Source organism: Babylonia areolata, chromosome 5 (assembly GCF_041734735.1).
Source record: "Babylonia areolata isolate BAREFJ2019XMU chromosome 5, ASM4173473v1, whole genome shotgun sequence".
Taxonomy (NCBI): Eukaryota; Metazoa; Mollusca; class Gastropoda; order Neogastropoda; family Buccinidae; genus Babylonia; species Babylonia areolata.
The window spans coordinates 32,816,144-32,839,888 of NC_134880.1; the positions used below are offsets into that span (position 1 = coordinate 32,816,144).

At 41.7% G+C, this 23,745-nt stretch overlaps 1 protein-coding gene across 1 annotated transcript in view; it reads left to right on the top strand.

Moving 5' to 3' along the window:
- Positions 1-23,745, top strand: part of LOC143282249 (3'-5' RNA helicase YTHDC2-like) — a 190,670-nt gene that overhangs the window by 115,936 nt on the left and 50,989 nt on the right. The window contains exons 10-12 of the mRNA XM_076587848.1: positions 1,648-1,728; positions 15,021-15,103; positions 21,005-21,110. Coding sequence (XP_076443963.1) covers positions 1,648-1,728; positions 15,021-15,103; positions 21,005-21,110 — 270 coding nt within the window. The remainder of the gene's footprint in view (positions 1-1,647; positions 1,729-15,020; positions 15,104-21,004; positions 21,111-23,745) is intronic.

Consider the following 23,745-nt stretch of genomic DNA (forward strand, 5'->3'; position numbering starts at 1 on the left):
AGTGTACACAAGTGTCAGTAGAGTTCTGTGCACGTGCGTGTGTGTGTGTGTGTGTGTGTGAGGGGGAGGTGGGGGTGCAGGGAGAGGTGGGGTAGAGGATGAGGTATGTGAGTGTATGCATGCCTACACTGTGGGAGCAACAGGATATTGGAACGTATATATATATATATATATATATATATATATATATATATATATATATCTTTGTACATATGTGTGTGGAGATATGGGCATATGTGTGTGCGCTTGTACAAGTAAGTGTTCATCTGTGTGTGTGTGTGTGTGTGTGTATGTATGTGTGTGTGTGCCGTGGAAGCTGTGATACGTAGACTAGAAATGAGTGTGTGGAGGAGGGGGGTAGAGGAGGTGCAGGGTAATGTGTGTGGTGTGTGTTGGAGCTCATGTACGTTTATATGTATTTGACTGTGCTTTCATATCTGTGAAACTGCATGTTCGGTGCATATCTGTTATGCATGTGTGGGTGTATATGTGAATGTGTGTCTTCATGTTTTACATCTATTTGCTTATTTATCTTTTTTTTTTTTTTTGACATTATAGTTATTATTTATTATTTATTTATTTATTTGTGTAAGCTTATCTATCATTTATTCACCTTTTTTTTTTCTTTTTTTTTTTCAAGGCCTGACTAAGCGCGTTGGGTTACGCTGCTGGTCAGGCATCTGCTTGGCAGATGTGGCGTAGCGTATATGGATTTGTCCGAACGCAGTGACGCCTCCTTGAGCTACTGAAACTGAAACTGAAACTTATGACCGTGAATCCATTTCCTGAACAATTTCAGAATGCTCTCCATGTTCTGGAAGTATGGCATGCGTAAACCAAATAGTTACGAAACACAAGATGTCAGACAGGACAGACTAAGAAATTTGCATGTGCAGGAATGTATCATGAATAATGACACATATGGTCTACATGTGCTGCTAAAACTGCCATAGTTTTTGAGGATTTATGTATTAAAGTATCTTGACATGTATGTATGTATGCATGAAAATGACAGGCACCCACCATTGTTTTAACAGCGAATTCAACCCAACTGACTTTTAAGTGAGGCGACATGGCATGATTTTGATCATCCTGAAGAGTGGAATAATCTGACACCATCAAGGTTGCACTTCAAACTTGTATGGTGACAGCTGAAGGATATAAAGCTGAACTGGATCCATTGCTGATTTTTATTTGTTCTTGATGCGCTTCTGTAACTTGTTCAGATTTTTGCATTAAAGTGATTTGATATGTATGCATGTGTGAATATATATATATATATCTATATATATCTATATATATCTATATCTATATATATATATATATATATATGTGTGTGTGTGTGTGTGTGTGGTAAACTTCAACAAATTCATTTTCTCAGCGAATATTGTGTTTGTCAACACTTAATTTGGATTAACACATAAAAAATTAAAATTTTCCACACATATTAATTTTAGTTTTAGTTTTCTGCAGTAAACTATATTTCTGAATCCAAAACATTTTTTATGTAGCTGCCAGATCCAAAAGATGTTTTTTGGGGTCACCCCCATTTCATTGCAGAATTAGCATTTGATTAAATTAAAGCATGACATTCTATTTCTTATTGCAGCTCTTCTTTAATCATGAATTCATTGCATTTGCTGACAGATTCTTGCAACCAACATTGCTGAAACAAGCATCACCATCAATGATGTGGTTTATGTCATTGACTCTGGAAAGGTCAAGGAGGTAAGCATATGTGCTATTCAAAATATTGTGTTAATTCCTTTGAATATCAGTTGTGAATTGAGTGGAAAACAGAGCAACATGGCAGGCAGTTATGGGTCTTTGTATTTCTTATCATTATACTGATACCTCTGGTGGGTGTTTGTGGACTTTATGATATACTCTGGTTTTATTATATTGCATAATGAGCATGTGCAAGTGTGTGTAGTGTTGTTTTGCTGTGCAAGTTTCAGTCTCCTCACAAGAAATTCCTCAGGCAATGGAAGCTATGGGAGTTTTACATCCCTGCACAAGCATTGTGTCATGTCACATGATGTAATTGCTGCTCCCTTGATTTTTGTTTGGTATCATGTAGTGATACATGTACCGTATTGATGGGCGCAATAGCAGAGTAGTTAAAAAGTTTTGGACTTTAAGTCTGAGGGTCGGGGTTTGAATCTCGGTAACGGCGCCTGGTAGGTAAAGGGTGGAAAATTTTCCAATCTCCCAGGTTAAGATATGTGCAGACCTGCTAGTGCCTGAACCCCCTTCATTTGTATACTCACTCAGAAAATCAAATACGCACGTTAAGAGATCCTGTAATCCATGTCAGTGTTCGTTGGGTTATGGAGACATGAAAATACCCAGCATGCATCAACTACGACAGAATCATTGGCAAGTTGATGTTTGTCTTGTAACAGAAAGAAGATGTCAAACTCATGCAGACTAGGCCAATCGGTTTGCTTTATTGGCCATATTTTAAGGCTAACTCAGTACTAAGATGCTGCCATCAGGCTCGTCATCTATTCAGCTTCTCCTGACCCACTCCCGGGAGGGTCACTACCTTGTCGTGGTCGGGAGGCTTAGTGGCCAGTGATCGAGCGAGCTATGTCGGCGGGGGCATCAGTGCTTCTTGGGGTTTGGTGCTCTGGTCCCAGGTCTTAATTGACAGCCTACATAGCCATGGTAGCTGTTAGGGCTGAATAAGTGGTGGTTTTGTACTGATGCCCCTGATAGGGCTTCCCATGCCGAACAGGTCGTGAGTGAGGCCCAAACTAAACGTGACCCACTGTCCCTTTCGCTATTCTTTGTTCTTCTTTTTACCGCCTCTTTTCTGTCCTCAGCTCCCCATCAAGCCTTCTTTTCCACATTCTTTTTTTTCTCTGCGGCCTTCTTTAGGCCCGCCGTGTTTGCCGTGCGGCGCGACCTGTGATGGAGGGGAATGAGATCCTGGGGATTGAGAGAGCACGCTGCTCTCAACACATCCCTTTGGCTCGGACCTCTCCTAAGACAGGCGGCACACATTGGCCCGTGTGTGTCAATCGGCTACCCCTTCGTGGGGCTGGGTCAAGACTGGCAGTTTAGTGGCTGACGAAGGTAACCCCCGTAGTGCTCGGCTCTCTGTCCCCGGGAGCTGGGCATGATCGGGGGGGAGCACGTTGGAGCTGGGCTGCTGGTTGTATATCCCTCCCGAAACCTGGAAGGGGTCAAGCTGGTGTTCCCTTGACCCTGGCCCCTAAGTTGGACCCCATGGTGGGTGGGTAAGGGAGGGATGAATTCACATTTTTCTTTCAACATGAATCCTAAACAAATACACCCCCCCAAACTCGGAAAAAGACGACGACAGGGAACGGACGACTCAGACTCTGAGTCGGAGGTCGTCGAGACCTCTGGTTTTTGGCCATCATGGCTAGTGATGGAGGGCGCTGATGACGACAAGCCCTTGTCAGCTCTCAGCCCCTTCGCTGTCCAGAAGGGCTTTCAGTGCCTGGCAGGATCGCTCAGATCCATCAAGAGGCTGAGGAGCGGAGCGTTTTTAGTACAGACAGAATCCAAAAGACAGACACAGCTCCTTCTGAAGGCGACCACTTTCGTGGATAGGGCAGTGAAGATTTCCCCTCACAAAGGTCTCAACTGCTCTAAGGGAGTCATCAGATGCCCGGAGTTGAAAGGTGTGTCTGAGGCCGAGATCAAGAGCGAACTGTCCTCTCAGGGAGTGACCGATGTGTACAGGGTGACGGTGAGGAAGGGGTCGGACAGAGTCCCGACCAACACTTTCTTCCTCACCTTCTGCTGCCCGGATGTCCCCAAGGACATTCGGGTCGGATACCTGCTAGTTAATGTCAGCCTGTACGTACCGTCCCCTCTGAGATGCTTTAAGTGTCAGAAATTCGGACACGTGAGAGACAGATGTAAGGAGGAAGAGGCGTGTGGCACCTGTTCGAAGGCGGCGCACCAGGGCGATTGCGTCAGTGCAGCCCTGTGTGCGAACTGCGGAGGTGGCCACCCGTCCTCATCGAAGGACTGCCCCGCCTGGAAGAAAGAAAAACAAATTCAGAAAGTCAAGACAGAACAGAAAATTTCCTTCTTTGAGGCAAGGAAACAGGTGGAGGCCGCGTCGCCTAGGACGTCGTATGCCTCTGTCGTCAGATCCGGGACGGTGGACGTCGCAGTCCAGACGACGTCCACAGGAACGCAGACGGACGACTTAACCGCCTCGTCGGAACCGTCGGCCTTGGGTGGAGGCGCTGTGTCCACCCCTTCCCATCCTGCGCGGCAGTCCTCAGGGGCTGCTGGGCGGGAGAGAAAAGCCTCGGGCGGAGGCACGTTGTCCGCCTCCCGCCCCACCCCACCCCCCGGGCCCCCTCGCCCCGCCTCTCGTCTGCCTGGCCCTCGGGCTGGCGGAAGTGGCCGGAAGCCCCCCGCACCTCCAAAACTCAAGGAGGGGAGGGCTGCGGCCACGGCGGGATCGGGAGGGGCCGAGGTGGTGGATATTCCGACCCGGTCTGAACCCGAAAAATTTATGTCAAAGAACAAATATTCCATCCTGGCGGACCTTGAGCCACCGCAAGTGGAGGAGCAGGGGGTAGCGATGGAATAGGCTGCTGCTTTATTTATTTATTTTTTTTTTTTAAAAACCTTTTTAATGGCAGTGATCCACTGGAATATCCGGGGATTCTATGCCAACTTCCAGGAACTCCAGCTGCTTTGTCGTGCTTTGAAACCTTCAGTGCTGGCACTGCAGGAGACTCTGCAAAGAGATGGCAAGGTTTTATCTCTCTCTGGTTTCAACTCCGTTTTTAAACCCGCTCAACCGAAGCAAGAGGGGTTGACGGGAGGTGTCGCTCTTTTTATTCGAAAGTCCCTTTTATACAGTACAGTTCTTTTAAGCACCCCTTTACAGGCGGTGGCAGTCAGAGTCACGCTCGAGAAAACCATCACTGTCTGCTCTCTCTACCTTCCCCCTTCCGTCCGTGTTCTGAGGCAGGACCTCATGAACCTGGTCGACCAGCTCCCACGTCCGTTTTTACTGTTGGGCGACTTCAACGGACACTCCCCGCTCTGGGGAAGTGAGATGACATCGGCCCGAGGTCTTCTCTTAGAAAACCTTCTCTCTGACATGGACTTGTGCTGTCTTAACGACAAGTCTCCCACTTACCTGCATCTGTCCTCTGGAAAGCTCTCGTGTTTAGATCTGTCGGTCTGCGATCCATCGTTGGTCCTGGACTACGAGTGGAAAGTGCACGACGATCTGCACGGGAGTGACCACTTTCCTGTCGTCCTCCGCCCCACAGATGGAGAAGGTGACTCTCTGCCTGACCGCCTGTACTACGACAAAGCAGACTGGAGTTTTTTTACCACCAAGATAAGAGCGGAGCTGCAGGAAGAAACAGTATTGAAAAGCAAGGACCCTGCTGACGCTCTGACTCGGATCGTTTTAGATTGCGCCAAAGCAGCAGTCCCATCGTCTACCTCCAAGCCTCAGGTCCCTAGAACGCCCTGGTTCAACGCGGAATGTCGGGAGGCCCGCAAGTCTCGGAAGAGAGCGCAGCGACGCGTCTTTCGGAGACCGGAGTCCGATAGCGTTCGAACCCATCAACAGCTGAGGGCGAAAGCCAGGTATGTTTTTAAAAAGAGCCAGAGGAAGTCTTGGAGAGATTTCTGCTCTTCCTTAACCTCCAACACACCCAAGAAGAAAGTGTGGAGGGTTTTAAAAAGAATTAAGGGCAAAAACGCATGCCCGACCTTCCACCATCTTAAACTTTCAGACGCTCTGGTCACAGAGAAGAAAGCAGTTGCCAATTTGCTTGCCTCCACAATAGAACAGAACTCGAGATCTGCTAACAAATCTGCTCGCTTTCTTAAAACCAAAAACCTGTCAGAAAAAACACCATGTAACTTCTTTTCCGACAACACAGAGAATTACAACCTTCCTTTCACAATGAACGAACTTAAATCTGCCCTTCAGACCTGTACGGATTCCTGTCCAGGAATGGACGAAGTCCATTATAAACTCCTAAAGCACCTTCCCCAAACCTGTCTGGACACCCTGCTTAAAGTTTATAACCACATCTGGGTCACAGGCTTCTTTCCACCCTCCTGGCGGAAAGCCCTCATAATCCCGCTGCCGAAACCGGGAAAAGACCCCTCGAACCCCTCCAACTACCGCCCAATTGCACTGACCAGCTGCGTCTGCAAACTGATGGAGAAGATGGTCAACGGTAGACTGATGTGGAAACTAGAGACCGACGGCCTTCTGGCGAAGGAACAGTGCGGTTTCCGCAAGCATCGCTCTACCGTTGACCATCTGGTTCGTCTGGAAACCACGATAAGAAATGCTTTCGTCAACAAACAACATGTGGTGGCCATATTTTTTGACCTGGAGAAAGCTTACGATACCACGTGGAAATTTGGTATTCTTTCCGACTTGCACAAGCTCGGCTTCCGAGGACACCTGCCTCAGTTTATCCACAATTTTTTACAAGACAGACAATTCCAGGTGAGAGTCGGCACCACCCTGTCCGACATTCACGAGCAGGAGCTGGGTGTCCCGCAGGGGAGCATCCTGTCGCCTGCTCTGTTCAGCATCAAAATTAATGACATCGTTCAATCCGTTCAGAAAGGATCGGACAGCTCGCTGTTCGTGGATGATTTTGCTTTATATGCAACCGGCAGCACGTACGCCAGCATCCAGCGACGGCTTCAGCTCTGCGTCAACAAAATCCAGTGTTGGGCAGAGGAGAATGGCTTCACATTTTCGTCCTCCAAAACTGAATGCATCCACTTTCATAATTTTCGCCAATTCTATCAGGACCCTGAAATCCGTCTGGGAACATCCACCATCCCGGCGGTCAAGGAAGCCAGATTTCTAGGGGTCGTCTTCGATCAGAAGCTGAATTTTCTCAGCCACATTAAACAGCTGAAAATATCTTGCCTAAAAGCCCTGAACATCATCCGAGTTGTGGCACACACGAACTGGGGTGCTGATAAGAGGACTCTCTTGCACCTCTACAGAGCCCTGGTCCGGTCCAAACTGGATTATGGAAGTGTTGTATACGGCTCGGCCAGACCGTCCTACCTGAAACTGTTGGACCCTGTACACCACCAAGGGCTCCGTCTCAGCTTGGGTGCTTTCCGCACCACCCCTGTGCACAGCCTGTATGCAGAGGCGGGGGAACCGCCTCTTTCCAACCGCAGACTGAAGCTGACCCTGAACTATTATTTGAAATTGTTTTCGGAACCTACAAACCCTGCTTACGATGCTGTATTCAACAACCCTTTCGATAAGAAATTTACAGACAACCCAAACTGCATACCTCCTCTCGGACTCCGCATTCAGCCGCACTTGGAAAATGCCGATCTGGATGTCGGTGGCATCTCAGATTTCTCTAAGTTCCCTGACAGCCCCCCGTGGACCTTTACAACACCTGAGGTCCGATTTGATCTGGCCTCGTACCGTAAGGACACCACCAGTTCTCTGGCCTACAGAACCTACTTTTCGGAACTGTGCCACAAATTCCCCACCTTTCAAGGCATCTTCACTGACGGTTCCAAGTCAGAGGACGGAGTCGCCGCATCTGCGTTCTGTCCCGCCTTTCCTGACCGGCCCTCAACAGAACACATCCTGTCTGACAGCTCGGTATACACCGCGGAACTGACTGCACTGGTCCTGGGGTTAAAAATGGTTCTCTCTTCCAAACAGAAGAGATTCATGATCTTTTCCGACTCCTTATCAGCCCTGGAGGCGATCGCCTGCAGGAATATCACTCATCCCAAACTGCTGGAATTTTATGAAACTTTTACTCTCGCAACGAAGAAAGGATACGAGGTTGTGTTGGCCTGGGTTCCCGGACATGTTGGCATTCGTGGTAACGAAAGGGCGGACCTGCTGGCCAGGAACGCTGTAAAGAAAGAATTGTCCAGATCCTTGGTACCCTATACAGACATGAAGCGGAAGGTCAATTCTTACGTTAAAGATCTTTGGCAAGAGAAATGGAACACCCAGATAGACAACAAGCTCTTCCAGATCCGTCCGGACCTGGGGGAGACCCTCCCTTCGGGGGTGAAGAACAGAAAGGAGGAATCTGTGCTGTGCAGACTGCGTACGGGGCACACTTTTTTTACTCATTCTTACTTGTTGAAGGGGGAGGAGGCCCCTCGATGCGTTCCCTGTGACGAGCCTCTCACCGTGAAACACGTGCTCCTTGACTGTTGGGATCTGCATGACGTTAGACGCAGACATTACACGGCGGTTTCTTTGAAGACTTTGTTTCGTGATGTCCCTCCGTGGGCGCTGATGGACTTCTTAAAAGAAGTGAACCTTTTTAACCAGATTTGAAGGTTTTAAACTATGGAAGTTTTTTTTTAAACTTTGGAGTGGAAAGTTTGAAGTGGTGACTCGTTTTAATTGGTTGTTTTTTTTAGCCTTGTAGTAGTAATTGACGCGGCGATAGCCTTGAGATGGCCTTAGTGGTCGGCGAGGCTCTAAGCACCATAATTTCAATTTCATCTATTCAGCTAATCAGTGTTATCGCTGCCTTTAGTACTGAATAGTTAGTCATTCCCTTGGCCAAAAAGTTTATAGACACAACAATAAAGGGTTAAAAAAAACAACAACAAAAGAGCAACAAAAAAACAAAACAAACTAAACTGATCATAAGATGATCTAATGAAAAGGTGGTGCTTTGAAACATTCATTCATGAATTTTGTTAGTCGAGGTTGTACATGGTTGTAATTTCACCAGTGTGTGTGTGTGTACTATGTGCTAATCACAGTTTGCTGTGTCATGATGAGCACGAAAAATAGAACATAGGCCCTCGTTATTACTAAACTTTACTCTGCAATGCTGGAACACTGCTCATATTGTGGTCCAATTATCACCAAGGAAAAAGTTGAAACCAAAGTAATACAGTACAACTGAAAGATGTCAGATCTACAGTGTAACTGTCACTTGCATCAGTCCAGTACCATTGTTTTAGGATAGCACTTTCCTCTTCTTTGTGGGAAGCAAAATCTCTACAGTTGCAAAATCTCTCAAAAATTTCCTAAAGTATCTTGCCAGCATAATGTGTGGGCATGTTTAATTTGTTTTAGTGTATACACAGGAAGAAGATCAAAAGCACTTCAAAGATAATGTTATCCATGTCAGGACTTGTGAGTTGGTAATGGAAGCACCAACATTCCCCCAAAACGTATGGCTCCTCAAATGATGATACTCAGCTATAAAAGTCTGCAGAACCAAACCAAGTATACTGTCTGATTCTGTCAGTGCAGGATTACATTCTCAATGTTAAATCCTGGATGACATTCAACAAACTAAAGTTAAATGATGACAAAACTGAAGCTAGGATTATTTCCTCTTTAAGAATGTCTACATCTACTTCTTTTCCTGCCTTTATTGTAGTTGGTGATGCCACAGTTCACTTTTCTAAATCATTGAAGTCATTCTTGACTCAAACCTCAGTATGCATGCTCGGGTAGTAAATCTGATACATATAGTAACTTGTGAACTTGTTGCATTGCTTTATCCGTCTGTACCTTTCTGTTGAAACTACTAAAACTCTTTTTTCTGCTTTTGTGCTGTCACGAGTTGACTACTGTAATTCTCTTCTCATAGGCTGTCGACATAATCTTATTTAGTGAATTCAAAAACTTCAAACTAATTATGCCTATCTGACTCTCAGTCCACGTACTGATCATATTTCTCTCCACCTCCACACTCTACACTGGCTTTCCACTGAAGTGAGAATGAAATATAAAGTTGCATGTCTCAGCTTTTCTGCTTTCCACTCCACAGGACCTACATATCTTTCTGACCTTATCAGTGTTTACACTCCCTGAAGCAATCTTTGCTCTTCCTCAGACTGTTACCTTTTGAAACTTCCTGGTGTCAATACAAGAACCTATGGTGAATGTTCTTTCTTCTTTGCTGCTTCTCATGTCTGGAACAACCTTCCTCATCATATCCGTGCATCTGATTCTATATTTGCTTTTCGCTTATCACTAAAAACTCATCTTTTTAACTCACTCGGGACAGCAATTTTTCCCCCTTGCTTTTCCCCACAGACACTCCATTTGTAAGGGTTTGGAAAAAAATTACAAAAAAATACAAAACAGATTAAGAAAATGAAACTTTCAGAACTGGTTTATTACGTGTTGGGCCATTACAAAAAAAAAAAGAAGAAGAAAAAATCAAATTCCTCATCTTATTTTTACAGTTTTATTATGAAATAGAAAATAATGCCAATTTTTCACCCTGAATCACCATACCCATGCTCACTTTTTGCACTTAATTCACTTTCTTCTTAGTCATCATCCACCTCTTCGATGTCCGACCCTTCAATTTGTAGCATTTCAAGTACTTCGGCAACACTAAAACATTGCCGTCAGTGCCTTGTTCGCTCCGCAAGATTTTGAGAAGAACCTACTTCAGACACCATTTGCTAACAGGCTGCCACGCGAGCAGACGACCGGTCAGTGACTTTGACAGGCCACACATGACAGGCTGGTCAATGCTATTCCATTCCGTTGTCCAAATCCCAATACATTATATGTAGGAATGCTCATGCATTCCGTCATCTGGAGAGAGTTAAAACCTATCTATAAGCTCTCTCAGCTTCCTTCTTCTGCAACACCATCCATGTCAGATCACTTTGGATGCATAAAGAGTGTGAGGGGGAGAGTTGGGAAGAGGGAGGGGTTTTGAGAAAGAGTGGTCATGCATGAAATATATAATTTGTGATATTTTCTTAGAAAGGGCGCTATATAAATGTACATTATTATTAATAATAATATTATTGTATAAAAAGTTCATGAAAACGCGCTTGTATGTATTTCACAGATTCAGACTGTCCAGACACTTGCAGAATGTAAGAGATGCAACTGTTACAAACACTCATTTGATTTCTTTCAACATTATGCAGCTTCTTTTGTTGGCATGCTTCACAAAGCAGATGATTTTTTCTTACAGCGAAATGTTCTACATATATGGAAGCCATCCTTGATCGAGGAGACTGCAGGCGAGAATATAAAAAGATATATTGGCACTATTCCACAACCATTCACAATACATAAGCGGCTTGGAATATTCTTTTTCTTTTTTTTCTTCAGTGTTTGTCTGCTTGATGTCGAACTGCAAAGCAAAAACAGTAATGACTGTATTCATTATTTTTAGAGTTTGAAACTGCCATAGCGATTGTTCTGCATGAGAACAAAAGAAATCTGCAAGAGCCCATTTATCATGACCCACTTTATGAAAAATTAATAAGTCAAGTGACTGACTAGCTATCACTCAGTGGGTCATTTGAAAATTGTATGCATCAGTGACTGATGACCGACACAAAACCAAAACTCTGGACAATGTGTAAACTACATAAGGTGATCCAGATTGCAATTTTATGATCACTGTCAAAAAAACAGGTTTTTATTGCAAATCTGTTGTAACATTGCACTGGTTTATGTTGGACAGTCTTAGCCACATGGTATCCTCATTTAACTGATGCCCAAATAAATTTTCATGACGGACTTCTAAAAGTCCAGTTCAGTATGTAGTACCAATGAATAAACTAAAATCAAAGAAATAATTTGCGCATTGAAGCCCATTCCTGTCTCTTCCATGACTTAATTGCTGAGATACTTCAAAGCAAAAAATTCTGGGAATGAAGGATTTATCTTCATTTATTCTGTGTCTGTGCGTGTGGTGTGTCTGTGTATCTTTGTGTCTGCACATGTCTGAGCATGAATATTTACACAATGCCGATAAGCTTAGAAAACTCATACTGCTATTTATCCTGCATATCCCATGCTGGTGCAGCTTTGAGTGTGATTTCAATCTGAAAAAGAAGACATGACCATAGAGAAATGTATGCATACATTGGCCTGTATGCTTTAACCTGCAATTTTTTTTATTTCCCCATTCTTGCATGAGACACTCACAATTAATGACAGGGAATCACCCTGCGAACAACAACATGAAAAGATAATCGAAATCTTTTTTGTTTTGTTTGTTGCTGCCCTATCATCTGCACCGTTTCAGTAGCATTACTCTCACGCCGCTCATTCAGAGTCCGCCATATATGGCCACATCAGCTATGAATGTCACAGTCCCAGCGTCGGCAGTCTGCAGGGAACCATCAGTGTTAGGTCGCCAGAAAGCCACACACCAGAGGAGACCTTGCACTACTGCTGAGTCACTTAGGTGGTATTCAGTTGTGCCTATTCTGATTTAACATATTTAGGACACCACCTACTAAGCCCCCTACTGACAACAGTAATGGCTTAGTCGTGGAGTCAGACTGAGTGAGCATCCACCTAGAGTGGAGACTGTCATCATGTCCTTCCAACAATGGCTGCCCATGAATCTGTGGACACTGAAGACATGGACACAGTCACCCCAAGTACATAAATGGAGGGGGATCAAAACTGAGGACACCATGAGAGCAGGACTTGAAAGACCACACCATTTGGGATTTTTTTATGTTGATGACAAAGAAGGAGGAGGAGGCTGTGGAGGTCCATTTTGGTTGGGTTTGGGACTATGTGACAAGGCTGTACTCTATGCTTCCTGTCCTAATGATATCCCGGCGTCAACCAGGCCCAAGAGATGCAGACAGAAGAACACACCCAAAGATACATCTGTGAAGTGGATGATGCTCAACTGTGTGGTCCCAGTCTTCCATTTAAGCACATAGCACACTCAACTTTGGGTAGGAGCTGGCTGTGGGCCAAAAAACCCACCTCTGCTGAAATTTGAACCCACGTCCTCCCAGCCAGCAGTCCACGATGCTTACCACTTTGCCATGATTGTTGGTTAAAAAAAAAAAATCATAATGATCATAATGATAAGCATCATCATTACTACGAAAAAAGGAACTGAGAGAATAATTTTGAAAATGTTTGTCTGTCATCAGTTACCATACCTTTATTCACCTGGCAAAAGATGAATTTCTCATGCACTACCAGTGATGTCTGCCATTCAATTAAAATGCTGAAACCAATAGTGATACATCCTGGTGTAGCACCATAAACAATAGTACTACAACAAATGTATTTGCAACTAAGGTTGCACTGTAAACAGTTTAAAAAATAATTATAGACTATGTGTGTTTTTTTTTGTTGTTGTTTTTTTGTTTGTTTTTTTGCAAGCAGTCGTGATGAGCAGACACAACATTTTGTGAGTGCTGTGCATAATTAATTGTGTAAAAAGTGTTATATATATATATATATATATATATATGTATATATATGTATATATATTTATATTTCTTTCAACTACAAAACACACCAATATATAAGTTACATATTTCTTGCACAAGTTTTGGAATGTTAAAAGTAACGTTCAGCAATAATGAAAGTGACTGTAAAGGCTCAGGTTGCTGGAGATCTAAATAAACTTATCATGTGTGCTTAAGTGTACGTGCAGCAAGCACATAGTGCAGCAGATGGGACTTTCCCAGTTTAAATATAAATGTTTACAATTGAAAGGCTGTTGACAAAATAAAGAATAGCATTTTTAATTCACAGGACAGCTTAAGGAAACAATGTTCTTTATTTCATATTTTCTGTTGCATTCAGTGGTGGACATTTTGATTCAGACTGTAGACTAACAGGGGGTAGGGGGGAAAGATAAGTTGCATGATGCTCTTGCTCAACACTCTGTCTGTCTGTTATTTTGACCATTAAGTCTGAACAGGTTGCAAATGAAACGCCATGAAAAATATGCAACAGTAGGTAGGTTCTTTAGTAGATAACAACAACAATAGCATCAACAACAACAGTTATAACAACAACTAATGATAATCTTAAGAACAAAACAATAATGATAATAGTACCAGTAATGAACACTTGTTTAGTACACTCACACACACAGAGCATGAATAAAATGCAGTTAGTTGTGAACTTCAGGTTAAATTTCTTGTGCTGCTGATCAGTAAAACAGTTTGTAAAATTGTTCTGTTGTGGTACTTGATCACTTAATTATCTTATATCTGCAGTTGAACTTCAGTGTGATTAGTACAATATTTCAGTTTGTGCACATGTGTGAGTGAGAGAAAGTGTGTTTTTGTGTGTGTGCTTGTGTGTTTACAGTAAAAGCAAAAACGCATAAACATTTCGACATCATCATAAAAGTCGAATGGAATGGTGCAATTCAGAAAATGCAACATGCTTTGAGAAATCCACCTCTTAAAATGTAACAGAACAGCACGTGGTTAGCCTTCTCTTCTCTCTTTGGCTCACACACATCTAAAATGTGTACAAAGCTGCCACAGACACGCTGTGTTGTTGGTAATGACATGCTGCTATGTTATGCACATAGCTATGAACTTAGTGGTGTGTGGGAACACCATTACAGTTACAAAATTTACAAACAAATTCCTCTGCAAGGTTGTTGTGAAATGCAGTTATCGCTGTTTCGCTATGGTCATGTTCTTAACTGTTAAAAGAAAAAAAAAACAAGAAAAAAAAACGTTATGAAGCTTGCCCCAGGGTTTCTGTCAAAGAAATCAACAACTCAAGCGTTTAAAAAAAAAAAAAAAAAAAAATTCAAAAATCAAAAACCCTGGAGACTATGTGAGTAAAACCAGCACTGTACACAGGAGTGAAAATTTAACAGTCATACCTCTTAAAGGAGACTGAAAGCTTGCACTGGAAAAAATAATAGCAGAGATTTTTGTTAAAGTTGTTTTTATTTATGGATGGTTAAATCAGGAAACGGTCTGTGAAAATGCTTTTAAACCACATTTAAACATATTTTTCAGGTTGACTGGATTTCTGATGGCAATTATGAACACATTTCAAAAAAATGCTCACACTTTATTCTTCTAGTTTTAGTCCAATTTTGCTGTGTTGCTGTTAAATATGTGTACACACAGGTGGTCCCCCCATTTATTTGTGCCTGTGTTGGTGCCTTAAGTTTATATCATCATTGTCATCCTGGTAATGGTCACAATCAGCATAGTAATTACTCTGCCACATGGTATTTGCTACCTTATGATAAAATTCAGTTCTGTTAAGTGACACTAACAATGGATTTCAGAAAACCTTTTGTGCACTTACACAAGTGTCGTCTCTCAAGAGCAACTGGATTTCAAAAGCCAGTGCACTGCAGAGAAAAGGAAGGTAAGTCTGCTTGCTTATTACATATTTGTTTGGAAGAATAAAAAATTTCATTCAGTGTGTGTTGAATTTTCGTTGACTAACTTACGTAAACAAAGTAAATATATAATAATCGTTTGGTTATCTGTATGTTGATGTGATTGTAAATGTGTGTACATACGAGTAAACTTTGAAAAAATTAATTTTCTCTGGAAATACTGTCTGTCAACATGAAAGTTTGCTCGAAAATGAAAAAAAAAAGTCTTTCCATATATTCCATTTAAAGAGGTGTAAATCTTTTGGATTAAAAATTTTTTCTGGATTGTAAACACTATTTTGTTAAGCCTCTGGATACGCAAGATTTTCTTTGGTTGTTTCTGGTTCATCACTGGAATAGTGAAATTATTGATTTGTTGGATGTGGTTTTAAGGCAGCTTGACATTCCATTTCTTGTCCAAAATTAAAAGAAAAAAAATTCTGTATGGACCATACAGAATGATACAAACTACAGCTCATGTTCTTTGCATACAAATATTATTATATTAAAGAGGGTATTGAATTAACTTGCTGAACAGTTTGAGTCAGGACTATGGTTTATAACTTGCGACCACCATCTTTCCTTAACCCTTTCACTGCTAGTACGTTTCGCTATAGCCTATGCTGAGAAAATTTTCAGAGAAACAAGAAAAACACGCCAATGATTTTAATTTGCTTATATTTCAAAAAGTACTGAACATAAATGCATAAAAGTATATATCAAATGAAAGGAAATTGAACCAAGATTTTGTTTTTAATACTCACATGTTCAAATAATGAGTCATTCCATAAAATGCAATAAAAAAAAAATTAAAAAATTGGACTATCATTCCATCATGTAGGTGCTACAACATCAACCAGGTTATCAACCAGTCTTTCTTGTGACTGTTGTGATCAACCTCACACACTGTCAAAGGTTGTGCAACAGTGTCCAGGTCCGTAAGTCTCCAACACAGTCCACACAAAGAATGAAAAGGGTGTGCTCACCCAGCATCTATCGCCAGTAAAAACACTGTGTGTGGTACTTGCGGAAACAGTCTTCAAGACACAGTGTGGTTTGCTGGGGTAGTCTGGGCAGTAGAACCTCACATCCTTTCTTTGCCCTTTCTTCCAGCAGACTCTGCACCTCCTTTGTAGCCAGGCCTTCTGTGGGGTATGTGGGATGACATCAGCGTGGTCATCTTTAGCAGTGTCTGGGTCTTGGTCACCAAAAATCATGGCACTAATTACATCCTTCTGAAAGTCTAAGAATGTACTGCTGTTGCCTGCCTTTTTGTTGAGAATGTGTGCATTCAGCATGGCAATTTGTAGAAAATGTACACACAGATATTTGTACCACTTCAGGGTTTTTCCTTGTTGCATTGTAGGGCTGCAGTTGTTGGTCATGATGGTCCATGGCACCCAAGTTTTTGTTGTAATCCAGAATTGCTGGAGGCTTGTTTACTGCCCTTTGGTCTTGCTGCTGCTGGTCTTCAGCTGTAGGTTTGTGGCAAGTCATCAACTCCAGATGGTCCAGGACAAACATAATGATCATCACCATGCTGCATACCTGAAACGCATCGCATAAAAGACTAAGTTTGTTGGATTTTTTTTTTTTTTTTTTTTTTTTTTTTTTTTTTTTAAGCATATAAAAAGGTTATGAAATGGTACCATTTTATTTCTGATTGTTTTCAGAAGCTGAAATACAACACACACACCTACACCCCCACCCCCCAACACACACACTCTGAAACTGGTTCATGGTATGCCACACCCCCTTCATTCTCTTTCTCATACAAAACAGAATCACACACACACACACACACACACACACACACACACACACACTTCTACAAGTGTTGCATTTACAAAGTAATTTAGGCATACAATTCTGTATATCAGTTTTGTAAACATCTCCCCCCCCCCACCCCCCCACCCCCCCGGCTGCTCCCTCACGCACGCACACACATACACACACACACAAGAACAACAAACCCAATACACACTCAGGAGTGAATTCACAGAAAGCTCTAGGCAAGCGACACACGCTGTCATCAACAATGAGCCAGCCAGCAAGCCACGCCCCCTCATGCAGCATTGGTCACACACAGTTCACACGTGACTGACTCTGTCACACACACACAGACACTGATCAGTGACTGACGAAGCTACTTATCACAGCTAACACATTCAAAACACACACAATGCAGTTATATTCATTGATACAACAAACAGAAAGCAAATAATAAACTGACAAACCTCATAAACACCCACCTGCATCTTGAATCAGCTGAGCTTGTCTGTTCATTTTCATCAAGCAACCCCATCCCCCATCCCCCTGCATGTCAAAATCTGTGTCTACGGCATCAACTTCATGCAGTTCTATCTCATTCAGTCCACAATCTTCCTGTCTTCTATTCAGTACATCGTGAAGGATTTCTTCCAATACTCGTGCAAGTGTTGGGGTTTGTCTGTGTTCAGCCATGGCTTTGCAAACACAACTTGAGCTTCGTACAAACTTGCAAAACTTTTGCCATAAATATGACAATAGGTGAATATTTTTATCTAATGGAACTCAGGAGATAAAGAGCTCACAGGGGAGCTAATTTAATGGTTAGCAGACTTTTTTCTGCAATGCGGGACTCATAACATAGAACGTTGTAACATGACATACGGCACACGTCAATACAGCATTGGCGAGCGACATTTCATGACATACACCGTACGTCAACAGCGCAGTCAAGAGGTTAAGGTTGGTTTCTGTGGGAATTGTTCTGCATGTGATAGTTATTTTGTTATGAAGTATCTGATTGGTAAAGTCATGGAGAAGACAGGAATAGGTTAAAAGTGAAACAGATACATCAAAGTATGATTTGTTTGGATATTGTTGAAATGCCGATCTGATGTAGTTCTGACTGTCCAGCTCTGTGTTTACATTTCAGCTGTCTTATGTTGATGTTGAGCCACAAAATTGGAATTTGGATCAATTTATGAAATTTACATGTCGTCGAACTGCAGCAATTTAATTGTTACTTTAAAAGAAAATAAGTTTTTGTGTGGAATGCTGCACAAGCATTTAGAGTTTTTTGTTATGATGTGTCCAAGATGGAAATTTGTGATATAGACAGGGACAACATTTGACAGTGATTTTTTTTTATGCTGAAATTACGTCAGCTGATGATAATAATAATAATAATGGATACTTATATAGCACACTATCCAGAAATATGCTCTAGGTGCTTTACAAAAACGCTTTTGTTAACATAAAACATCATATCTATGTTACATACACACACCAAAATGTGATTACACACACACACACACACACACACACACACACACACGCTGCATACATACATTTTAACATACATGTGTATCTAACAGCTACTCTAACACATACGCACACATAGGCAGGCACAAACTTACATAAACACACGCACACGCCCACACAATACACATTCATATACATGCATGTAGTTATGTACACATACATATGTATACACACATAGTCAAGCACAGCTAACGCAAAGGAAGTGGACCTGCCACAATTGAACTTATTGCTGAGGGAAAAGGTGAGTTTTGAGACGAGATTTAAAAGATACAAGGGAATCAGAATGACGGAGGTTATCAGGGAGCTTGTTCCACATCTTTGGTGTTTGAAAAGAAAATGATCTGTGTCCATAGGTCTTACTTCTGACGTGAGGTATCCTGAGAAGTCGAGTATCAGAGGAAGAATGGAGCTGGCGAGACGGGGAATAGATATGGATGAGTTCAGAAAGATACTTGGGGCCAGATCCGTTGACTGCAGAAAAGGTCAGAGTGGATAGCTTATAGTCTATTCGATCAGAAACAGGCAACCAGTGGAGAGACTGAAGGAGAGGAGAAACATGGTCAAATTTAGAAGCTCTGCAAATGAGTCTGGCAGCGTTATTCTGAATTCGTTGGAGTCTGTCTAACAGATATTTGGGAAGGCCGGCCAAAAGAGAGTTGCAGTAATCTAATCTTGAGAGAACCAGAGAGCATACAAATGTCTTGGTTGCATCGGTTGAGAGATAGTGGCGGATAGAGCTGATTCTACGCAGTTCCAAACAGGCAACGTTACAGATATTCGAAATGTGCTGTTGGAAGGAAAGAGACTGGTCTAGGATTACACCAAGACTGCGAACAGAGGGAGAAAGTGAAACAGGTGTGCTATTGATCAGAACAGAGTCAGGAAAGGAAGGATGTTGAGGAAACTTCTTTGGACAGGTTATCATCAATTCAGTCTTATCATCATTTAATTGCAGCTTGTTGAGAGTCATTTGATGATGCAGTGATACACTCAGCAGCTGCAGTTAGAATTGGGATCTATAGCTGAAGTACCAAAGATTCATCTCCATTATTATTGATGATAATAATTATAGGTAATACTTATATGGCGCAAACTCCCCACACAATGGGCTGTAAGTGCTGTACATGAAACAACACATATACAATAGTACATGATAACATACCTCTGCACATAAAAACACAACACATATATGTGTTTCAATACACCAAAACAGTACTACAAATTGCACATATAAACAGTCTCAAACAGACACTTACACCACACACACAAGACAAAAATACCCTACACATGCACACACACGCCACCGCACAAACAAACATCCACCTACAGACATGCACACAACATGATGACTTCAGCAGAGGGCAAAGTGGGGTGGTAGGAGAAGGAAGAATGCAGACAATTAGCTATGCTTCATCACACCCTAAGGCCTGTTTGAATAGATGGGTTTTAAAGTTTGTTTTGAAAGAGGACAGCATTGGTAAGTGATGGAGATCCAGAAGGACAGTATTCCAGACAGAAGGTGCTTCATACTGAAAGGCTCTTTGGCCAAATGTCTTCGAAGAGGTTTTTGGGACACAAAGGAACTTTTAAGTAGAAGACCTAAGAGAACAGGAAGGGGTGTAAGTATAAAGGACAGTAGATAAGTAAAACGGGAGTTTTTTGTTTCATTGAATTCTGTACTGGATGGGTAACCAGTGAAGTTGATGTAAAGTGGGGTAGTGTGATCCATTTTTGACTTTCTGAAAATGGTTCTTGCAGCATTGTTCAAAATCATCTGAAGGCGTGACAACAAGTCAATAGACAGACCAGCAAGTAGTGAATTGCAATTGTCAATGTGATGTAGGATCAGGGAACAAACAAGCTGAGTGTTTGCTTCCGTAATTAGATATGATTGAATGGTAAAGATTTTCCTCATTTGGAAGTTTGCAGTTTTATTCCATAAATTAGGTGTCAGAAATGTTTTGTTTTATACCAGATTTTAGGCTTAAAGGAAACCCTTTTTTTCTTTTGTGTGTTAATGTGCCATCAAAAAAAAGAAAGAAAATTAATACTGACCCTTGTAGAACAATGAAACATTTGTTATTCCTCCACTGTTATTGGGGTTAGTATACTTTTTTGTTATTTTGTTGTTGTCAGAACTTTATTATGAATGCTGAAGGAAGGATTCGTGAATGCAGGCACTGGTGAATGAAAATGATGTGGCTAGACAGCTGGGTTTTTTCTATGATGGATTTCAGGTAGCTCATTCCCACAAATTTGGGGATAGTTTGTAGAGTTCTCAGTTGGACTACCTTAATTTCCTTGTTTGGTTTTTCTACCCCTTCTTAGTCAGTTCTCTTGAGATTATTTTTCATCCTCCATCCTGCCCAACTAACTTTCTTTTTCATACAATCACCACACTTCACAGTTGAAGAAGCCTCTATGAGGAGAAACATTGTGACAGTCTACTTCATACAGGTTTTATCTACCACTAAGGTACTTCTACGCTTTTATACACTAGAGAAAAATGTTACATGTTTATAAAAATGAATATTTGGAGTGAAAAAAATTTCCTGTGAAAAGGTGGATGTTGTGAGCAGGGCTGGACGGTGCCGTGCAGGGGTGTGTTACCACCTGTTCAGTCGTGCCCGTTATGCCAGCATGATGGACTATCAGCAGCCAGAGATCTTACGACTCCAGCTACATGTGAGTCAGCACTGTCTTGTACTGCATTGAGTCTGTGGATTGATGTGTTGCAAGATAGACATATAAAAACAGGAAGGGTTAAATCTCATTTAAACTTTCGATTATAAATCAGATGACACATGTGTTCAGCGCTTGACGTTTAGTTCATCTGAGGAGAGAACTTGACCCTGCATTCAACTCAGGAGGGAAGGGCGCCACCTAAAAATAACACGCTACCGCGGGAAGGGTTAGAGCTTTAACTTGGAAGAACTGAGAGCACAAAACGCTATGAGTTCTCTTTCACGTTGCGCCTCCAGCCGTTATCAGCTGTTGGGAGGGAGAAAGACCAGTGTGCTGTTCCGCGCGATGGCAGCGGCCACAGGGAGAAAACAACACCTCTTCGTTAACTCTTGATAACACGTTGCTTGCCAATGCAATCGCTTAATGAATAGTATGGTCTGAAAGAGCACAGTCTTAGCTTTAAAATGATAGGAAACTCAAATGTGAACATCCGATTATTTTTCTCAGGATAACTATTTGAAAAAAGCAGGTATGCTTACCACCAGTTTGTTAACATGCATTTTGACACATTTTTAACACACTGAATCTAATCTCACAAAATTCGCTCAACGCAGACAATACATTCCATGCACAGCATTACACATCAGCATGCCTCTCACTAACCTGTGTTGATAGCTGGAAATTCTGAAGGAAGCTGTGGCGTGTTAAAGATCACAACTGTTTTGCAGCTTGTACAAGTACTCCACAGGCACACTGATTCAGTCATTCACGCACACTGAAGAAAAGAGAGAGAAGGAAACAGAACGAAAGAAAGGAAGGGATGAAGGAGAGAAAGAGAGGGAAGGAAACAGCACGAAAGAAAGACAGAGAAGAAAACAGAATGAAAGAAAGGAATGGAAGAAAGAAATGTGAGAGAATGTGAAGGAAAACCAACCTCACTATGAAAAAAAAACCCACACCACCGCCAGTCACAATTGTCAGCACAGTTCTGTCAAGTAAATACTGCTATATTAAAAAATATTTTCCAGCCAAGGAAAGTACTACCACCAACAAAAAGAGAAGTGTACGCTCTTTCCAACAGTGCAAACATTAATGCCACAGATATAGGAGTATGCTCACCAGCCCGCTCAAAAGAGGCGCGCAAATTGCCACGCTTTAATAGAAGACAAAGAAGGGTCAGTGACGGGTAAGCAGACACAGCAGCTGACCTACTTATCAGTGTCTGGCACTATCAGGCCTGTCAGGGGGATCTCGCAGTCGGCTAAGTGTGTGGTTCTGCTTATAGCCTAGACAGCAGTGATGAATGAAAAGTTAGTTTGCAAATAAATGAAAGATTATGTGCAAATCAATAATTATCTTTGTGTATATCTATTTATCCAAACACTTTCTTTCTCCTTTTTGTCTTTTGTATATTTATCTTTTTCTTTCATCCATTCTTCCCTTCTTTCCCCGCTTATGTGTTTTGTTTTGTTTTCTGGATGCCTTCATATTGATCTGATGACAGATTCATACTTGTTCCTGACTGGGCATTTCATCCATAAACTGTTGTGTACATTTGTTCACTCGTTGTGGCTGAGCAGATTTTTTGTTGTTATTTTCCTTTTTGTTTTTTTGTACGTTAAAGTTGATATCATACTTTTTTCTGTATGTCTGTGTTTAGGATGTGTCTATGAAGGAAAAAATTTGATAATGATAATAATGATACTGATGATAATAATAAATAGGAATAATTAAAATACTAATGATGTTTAGTACTTATATGGTGGAAACTTCCCATATAATGGGCTCTTAGCATCTCACATAAAAGAATACATAAACAATAGTGCATAATGACATATCACTGCACATGAAAAAGCAATCACACACACACACACACACACATACACACACACACACACACACACACACACACACACATATATATATAGATATATATATATATGTGTGTGTGTGTGACACAGCACGCAAAAACCGGATGAAAGTTGCATCCAGCGATTCTTAGCTGTACACAAAAACAAGTAGTTAGGGTCAAAATCATCAAGATCAGGATTTTTTAAAAATTATTATTATTATTATAAATATCGCATCTTTGAAGTCTTATCTTTGCTGTCAGTAAGTATCTTTACACAAAACAGCCTGAAACTGTAGTATTTTCAATGTTTTCGGGTACATGCCTGTCAAAACCATGTAGAAAAATACTGCACTCTTTTGCCCTATTTCAGTTGCATGCTGAAAGCAACAAAAACAGGGAAATTCCAATCTGCAAAGAAATATAATTATAGAAAGGAGCAGTGAACAGGCATTGTTCATCTTCCTTAGACCTTTTGAATCAAGATAGCGTATGAATGTATTCGGTTTTCAGTGGTTTTACTGGCTACCCTATGTGAGTTGCGACTTTAGCCGGGTCCCATCAATTCTTCAAATTTAGCCAAGTTTCCGACTCAAAGTTAGAAAAATTTATATTTTTACTGAAAGTTCAGGCTTTCTGTGGAATATTTTAATTGATTGTGTTTCATTCTGCAGTGTGTGTGACTCAAAAATATTCATCAGAGGACTTGTTTATAATCAACACAACGTGAAGTAAACAAATGTGGCATCTTTGAAAACATCATCTGCTAAGCAGCTTGCAGCAATT